We start from the raw sequence: 7065 nt of genomic DNA, 5'->3' as shown, positions 1-7065 counted from the left end.
CACCACGCCTCCCTGGGCGCCTCAGCAGGACCGAGCCCGGTCCTCAGCAGAGGGCGAGTGCCCTGCGTGCACGCCGTGGAAGGGTGCAAACCCGCGCCCACTTACCCCCAGCACGGCCTGCACCAGCGGCGTCTTGCCCTCGTCCTCCGCGTCAGCCCAGTTGACCTCGGCTCCTTGCGCCAGAGCCGCGGCCAGTGCGGGGAGGTCTCTAGTGCGCGCCGCGCGGTGCGCCAGTAGCCCGGGGTGCAGCTCGCGCACGTCCGCCAGGCCCCAGGCCTCCGCCTCTCCATCTGCCTCGCCGCTGGACTCCTCCGACTCGGCACCCTCTGCGAGGAGGGGGCGGTCAGGGCCGTTGACCTGGCCCGCGGTGGGGGACAGGTGGCCCGGGACTGGGGAGCTGCACACCCACCCTCCTCAGTGACGCGGTCCACCACGGAGCCCACGCCGAAGGCCAGGACATCCGAGCTGCCGTCGGAGCTGCCCCCTAAGCCGCTGTCGCTGCTCAGACCTGTGGGGTACGCGAGCAGAGGAGGTCCTGAGCGCTTCTGCCTGCTCCCACAGCCCTGCGGGAAGGCTGGCACCCTACCCACCCTCCGGGGGATGCTGGGGGGTGAGGGAGAGGGGAGCCCTGCCCAGGATGGGAGGAAAGGGGAGAGAATCAAGTAACAGCTTGAGAGAGTGAGGATCGCCCGTCCCCCAGGAGCACAGCCACAGGTGGAAGTCCGCCCTCTCAGGTCAGCCCTAGCTGTGGCCAGTGCAGGCTAGGCGGTCACCGCCCAGAGGTGGGGTCTTTGCCAAGCCTCAGACACAGCCCCAGGCCACAGCGAGCGAACTTGGCCCTGCTCACCCAAGGGCAGCCCTCACAGATGAAACCAGGCTGAGGGATGGTGAGACAGTGCCCTCTGCTGCCTGAGGGGACCTCCGTCACCCCAGCAGCCTGGCCAGTTCTTGGCCCCAACCTGCGCCTTCTGCCCACACGCCCCAGGCCAGTGGGTGCTGACAGACGGTTAACGGGGTGAGCCCTGACTTGTAGCATTTGCACCCCCAACTCCAGCAGGGGTTGGGGAAGATGCACACAACTGTCTCTCAGGATCCGGTCCAGCCCCCAGCAGGCACGCGCACACGTGCATGGGCACACGCCCACGCGTATACACACCTATGCACTCACAGGCGGTCACCTGTGTGCAGTCACACCCTTACACATACCTTCCTGTGTGCCCACAGCACACACACCCACATCGCTCCTGAGGGTCACGGCCCCAGCCTCCGAGCCAGTGGCCAAATTACCCCCGGCCCCTCAAGATACTGTCCCAGCCTCAGCCCTGCTTGACCTCCAAACTCTCCCCATCCCCAGACCAGTCCCTCCTGCAAGGAAAGCCCGTCCCTCTGGTCCCTGAGCGAGTGGCCGAGGCTGTCCCGCACTCATCCACCCTCCAGGCGAGCGTGCCTGGCTCCTGCCCTGCTGCCCCTGCTGAGCGGGGGTGTGGGTGGGTGGCGGTGGGCAGCAGGGGACTTACTGCGTGGACCGGCTGCAGCAGCCCCCCCGTCGAAGTAGGAGAAGAGGGAGTCCAGCTCATCCGGGCAGAAGAGGGAGTCCCTGCGGAACCTGGACTCTGTGGAACCTGCAGGGCGGGAACCAGGCTGCGGTGGGAGGTGGGCAGAGCTTGGGGTGCCCGTGAGCCCTGCCTCCCCCCTCCTACCACCCCCCCACCCCCCGGCCTCCCTGGGATCCAGAGTCTGGAGGCTCACGCCCTGCCCAGGCCTGTGAGCTGGGGCGCACCTGCCAGACCCTCCCACCTGAGCACAGAGCAGCCACAGAGGGCGGGACGGGCTCCATCCGGATTTTGCTGCGGCGGGTGGTGTGGGCACGGGGGGAGCTGTGGTGGCGTGGGCACTTCTGTGCCCGCCAGCGCCGTGGGGCCTCCCGGGCCGGTGCCGAGGGCGGCTTCCGCACGAACTTCTTTTCCACGTATTTGTCCTTGATCCAAGCCTCCTTGTCCTGCCTGGACCAGGACTGGACGTGAGGCTGCACTCGTGGGCCGGGGGTCCCCCGGCCCTGCCCAGGCTGCCCCCCACCTCACCTGGGGCTGCTGGCCGTGGGCTTCCTGCTGCCCGGCCCTGCGCACTGGGCCTCGTAGATCTGGTTCACAGTGCTGTTTCCCAGCTCACACATCAGCTGGCAGGAGAGGGCGGTGCGGGCATCAGCCCAGCTCAACGAGCGCCCCCCAAGCTTGCAGACCTGGCTCCCGCCCCCGACCCGCGGCCCCCACCCATCCAGAGGCCCGTGACGGCCCCCCACACCTTCAGCAGCTCCGGCTCCCACGAGTCCAGGGTCAGGGACCGCACCTTGGAACAGTGGACGCCCAGGCTCCTGGATGGCGAGGCGGGGGGAGGGGAGTCAGGGCACGCCTTGGTCCCCGCGCCCCACCCGGCCACCCGGTGGTCCCACCTGTGGATGCCCGAGCACTCGATGCAGAGCAGCACGCCCAGGTTGATGCTGGCCCAGCGCGGGTCCGGCCGCCCGCAGTCGCCACACTGGCTGTTCCCAGCCACGTGCTGCACTCGCTGTAGCACGCGCTCGCCCCTGGCGCTGCGTTCCCGAGAGTCCGTGGCAGAGTCGATGCTGCTTGCGGACGGGGACGCCGTGCGGTCCAGCCTCTGGAGACAGCGTGAGGGGCCGCTCAGCCCCAGTCTCCCCAGCGGGGCCCCTCCTCCTCCCCAGACGCAGGTGCTGGCACAGGCCAAGGCCCGAGGCCCGAGCCCGCGCCCGCGTGTGTGCACACACGCTCACGTGCGCGTACACACGATGCACACGCGTGCTCGCGTGCGGCCTGCGGGAGCTGTGCGCGCGTGTGCAGGGCGCTGGAGGGCCCACCTCGCGGTAGCAGCTGTCGGGACTCTCCCGGTAGGCGGACGCGATGCTGGCTTGCACGGCCTGAACCCACGCCTGCCGCAGCTTCTCCGAGTCGGCCTGCAGCATGCAGCTCCTGCGGGGAAGGGCCGTCAGGCCGCGCGGGCAGGGGCTCCCTCCGCGCCCGCCCTGGGCCGGGCCTCCTCACTTGGTGGGCGACACGACCTCAAAGCAGAACCTGCGCTCGACGTCCTCACAGGGCTTCACGGAGCAGAGCCGGAGGTCGTCCACCACCACGGTCAGCACGTCCTGCGGGCGGCACCGCCGTGGCCCTCGCACTCAGTGCCCAGCCCTGCCCCGCACCGACCGCCCATCCACTGCTCTGCTCAAGAGACGCCGACCGCCTGAGACTTGAGTGGCCTCTGTCCCTGGCCCCTCGGGCTTTGGTGCCTGTCAGCACCCTCAGCCCTGTGACGCCCCCCACCGATCGCCCACCCCAAGGCCCGGTGGGGAGGCCCCGGGCGTTGCTGCCTGGGCCCAGCGCACCTTGAGCTTCTTCTGGTAGACCAGCTGACTGTTCTGGATGGAGAACCAGCGCCTGGGCAGGGGGATGGGCCAGGAGGGGTCAGGCCGGGCCGGCCCCCATGCCTGCCCCACACCCCCTGAGGAAGGGCCCTCCCTTACCGGTTCCATGTCTTGAAGGCGTTGCTGGCCCTCTTGAAGAGGTAGCCCTCCATCACCACACCACTGGGAGCATCCACGTCAAACTCCACCTTGGGCTCATCGTAGGAGAAGTCCTGGGGGTGGTCGGAGCCCAGCCCCCAGTGAGCACCCACCCGCGGCTGCGGGGACACTGCCGCCCTCTCGGGCTGCCCCAGAGGCGAGGTGGGAGGGGCATCTTCACAGCCGCTTCCTGACCCAAAACCCCGTGGGGGCAGATGCCTCCCGTCACAGCTGGGGGCCCGGAGAGCTCCAGCCCCCACCCCCCAGCCTGGCAGAGCAGCAGGCTCTGGGATCAGGAAGGAAGCTGTCCCCCGTTCACGTCGCCAGCTGGGCTGCCCCGACCAGCCTGACAGAGCTCCATTCACGCGGGCTGGGGAGACACTGAGCGTTGTCCTGGGCGTCCAGCAGTGGGAGAGGAGGCCCAGCCACCTGCTCCCCTGGCTGAGTGGGGGCGGGAAGGGACAGCTGCAGCTGCTCCCGAAGGGGACGAAGGGGACGAAGGGGACGAAGGGGACGCGGTCCCAGCTCAGCCACCTCCGCTGGAGCGGGCCGCGCGTCGTGAGCTGCGCCGGGGCCGTGGAGGTGTCCTTGGTGCTGAAACGCCGCGGGGCGGGAAGGGCAGAGGCCCTGCCCACCGGGGGCCCCTCCCCCCGGGGTGGGCGCCCACTCACCTGCAGCAGCGTCTGAGGGCGAGAGCAGGAGAGGTGGGAGGAGGGGGAGAGCCAGTGAGCGAAGCCCCGCCCCCTCCCTGCCGGCTGGGTACGCCAGCTCCCGCCCCGCAGCCCGTCTCTGCCCCCGGCCGTGCCCGGCCAGCTGTGGCCGCAGTAGGATCCCCGTCCCAGCTGCAGCCCCAGCGTCTGTGGGCTGAGGGGGCTGGCGCTGGCGTCTAAGTGACCGTTCCACTGTGCTGAGACCCTGCTGGTGGGGACCCCCGCCTCTGACTGCAGTTCAAAGATCAGAGTCAGCCTGGGGAGGGACGGGGCGCGTGTCTGTGCGCTGGGCCCCCCAGGTCCTCCTCGCGTGGAGCGGGGTGAGGGGCAGTGGACCCGGGGCCCCTCGGGGGGGCGGCCAGGGCTGCAGGGCCTCACCCGCTGCTGGATGGCGGCATGCTTGCGCTCCATTTCCCGCTTTTCCACTGCCGAGTCGATCACCAGCTGGTCCAGCTGTGGGGAAGGGCACAGAGAGGGACGTGGACCCCCTCCCCTGACAAGCTGGCCCCAGGGCCCCCTCCCCGCAGGCTCACCTCAGCCGCCAGCTTCTTCATGTAGGGGTCCAGCTGGTGCAGCAGGCTGTAGCCCTGCTGGAAGAAGCTGTACTGGGCGTGCATGAAGGACAGCATCTGGGGGGTGGGGGGGGCATGCAGGTGAGGCCCCGCCCCCAGGGGCAGTGGCCTGGGCCCCAGCTTTTGCACCCACACCCAGCACGCCTGCAGCACGTGCCTATTCTTGAGGGCAACCCCTCTCCCTCACCCAGCACTCACAGAGTCCAAAATCTCAAACTTCTTCTTGGCTTGGAGAACGTTGATCTGCCAGGGGAGGAGTGAACAGGCGAAGGGGTGTCAGGGCCAAGGTCGGACCACGACCTGGACCTTGCCACACTGTCCACTCAGGGTGCTGTGGTCCCCCAAGACCTCCAGCTCATCTTCAGCTCCCTGAACTGGTGCCCATCCATCCTCTTGTGGTCGCAGTTCGGGACATTGGGTCCTTCCCATAGGCAAAAGCCACAAATTCTCTCCCTTGCTCCAAGTCCCTCCAAGCCCTGCCTCAGCAAGGCCTTCGAGGCCTCCGCCCCCTGCAGCCCACAGCCCTGGCTTGTCCCTAGCCCAACCCCACCTCGGGCCTTTGCGTGGGCATCTGCCCCCCATGTCCATTCCCAAGCATCTCAAGTTTTCTCAAGCCAGAGGGGCCCCTCCAGACAGCAGCTCCCTGTCTGCGGGGACACGGGAACGCCCAGGGGCTGACCTGGAGTACGTAGTCCAGCGCCAGGTGGCGGAAGCACTTCCGGGCGAGGACCAGGGCACCCGCGGCCTCCTCCGCCTCATGCGGCCGGTGCCTTGGGGCCTGCGCGTTCCTCGCCAGGGACAGCTCCATGTCCTCCCGGACCCTGTCGAACTGCTTCTTAGTCTCCTTGAACTTGCGCACGTCTCTGGAGGCCGGTGGGCGTCAGGTCAGGGGGTCCGAGGAGGGGTGCACGTGGGGTCTCCCACCTCTAGGGAACGCTCTCCCTGCTCCCAGCCCCTCTGTGCCCCGAGCCTCCAGCCCCGCTGCCCCACCCCCTAGCCACCGCGCACTGCCTCTTCCTTCTCAGGCCCCTCCCCCTCACTCCCGGGATTGGTCCAGCCTGGGGGGACCCCCCAGCCTCACCCCGCTCCAGACTCTCCACTCTGGGGGTTCCCCAGCTGTACACACAGCACTGAGCTGAGACCCCTGCCAAGGCCCCTGGACCCTCCCAGATCAAGCGTAGCTGCGTGTGCTCCCCCTTCCAGCGTGGGTGTCACCCTGACACCTCCTGGGGCCGGGAGAGGCCAGGCCTCCCTCGGGGCCACTCACTCTTTGACGAAGTTGTGGAGCTGCTGCCGCACAGACCTCTGGGCCTGGTCAAACAGGATCTGGGGGCAAAGGAAGGTACGGGTGTCAGGCGTCTGTCCCCACATGACCCCAGAGGCCAGGCCCCAGGCCCCTCAGGTGAGAACCAGGGAAAGGCCCGTCCAGCCCCACCCTCACAGAGCCGGCCTCGCAGGGTCACGGGCCCCCAGGCCTGGGTCGGCAGCCAGAGGCGACAACTGTGACCACCTGCCCGTCCCCCCCACCTGGCTCTCAGCCAGACTAGAAGCCAACGCTGTCGCAGATGGACCCCCTCCTATGGTCCACCCCACATCAGCCCGGACAGGGCAGGCGCACACAGGGACACCCATCGCTGCCCGGCATTGGGAGGCCACCTGGGGGATGCCCAGCCCTGCAATAAGAAGGATGGAGATGCAGCCGGAGCTCCCGAGTAATCTGGCCTGGGGGCAGGGTGGGGCCTCCCTGCAGCATTGGCCAGACCCAAAATCAGACCCCAGAGAGAGCTGGGGCCTAACCAGGAACAGACAGACAGACACACGGGGCAGGACGACAAGCCATCCGGCGCTGGTTTATTTCTGAACTTCCCCTACAGGGGATGGGCCCCTTGTTTAGTCTGGGGCTCTGGTTTCCAGGCCACGGTCTGACCACCCACGTGTGCCTCGGTCTGTTCTGTGTGTCCACAGTGGGGGCCCTGAGGGGCTCGAGGTCACGCAGACCCAGTCTGGGTAGCAGCGGGGTTGGGAGTCATCCGGTAGCTGTGGAGTCAGCCTGGGAGGTGCTTTCGTTGCCTGGCCCGTGACCCCTGCCGGGTGGCCCGGGATGACCCTCTAAGGCCTTGCCCACCCCAAGCCCCCGCTGCCCTCAGCCCCGGGCAGGGTCGAGGTGCCTCCCGGCTGGCTGTCTGGCGCTCACCTGGGACACAGCATT

General features: G+C 68.5%; 1 protein-coding gene across 1 annotated transcript in view; it reads right to left on the bottom strand.

Annotated features, from left to right (window-relative positions):
• ACAP3 (ArfGAP with coiled-coil, ankyrin repeat and PH domains 3) overlaps positions 1-7065 on the bottom strand; it is a 14327-nt gene that overhangs the window by 1938 nt on the left and 5324 nt on the right. Inside the window, exons 5-21 of the mRNA XM_024760260.1 lie at positions 6124-6182; positions 5536-5719; positions 5055-5099; positions 4818-4913; positions 4663-4737; positions 4246-4257; positions 3536-3648; positions 3398-3449; positions 3060-3160; positions 2876-2987; positions 2450-2658; positions 2302-2371; positions 2082-2176; positions 1798-2003; positions 1518-1622; positions 410-508; positions 106-326 (exon numbers count right to left, since the gene is read on the bottom strand). Of these exons, the coding sequence (XP_024616028.1) occupies positions 106-326; positions 410-508; positions 1518-1622; positions 1798-2003; positions 2082-2176; positions 2302-2371; positions 2450-2658; positions 2876-2987; positions 3060-3160; positions 3398-3449; positions 3536-3648; positions 4246-4257; positions 4663-4737; positions 4818-4913; positions 5055-5099; positions 5536-5719; positions 6124-6182 (1854 nt within the window). The remainder of the gene's footprint in view (positions 1-105; positions 327-409; positions 509-1517; positions 1623-1797; positions 2004-2081; positions 2177-2301; positions 2372-2449; positions 2659-2875; positions 2988-3059; positions 3161-3397; positions 3450-3535; positions 3649-4245; positions 4258-4662; positions 4738-4817; positions 4914-5054; positions 5100-5535; positions 5720-6123; positions 6183-7065) is intronic.

The sequence above is a fragment of the Neophocaena asiaeorientalis genome, unplaced genomic scaffold, assembly GCF_003031525.2.
Source record: "Neophocaena asiaeorientalis asiaeorientalis breed wild unplaced genomic scaffold, Neophocaena_asiaeorientalis_V1.1 scaffold489, whole genome shotgun sequence".
Lineage (NCBI taxonomy): Eukaryota > Metazoa > Chordata > Mammalia > Artiodactyla > Phocoenidae > Neophocaena > Neophocaena asiaeorientalis.
Note: the sequence above shows the minus strand (reverse complement) of the source record. Positions and strands in the feature narration are given on the sequence as shown.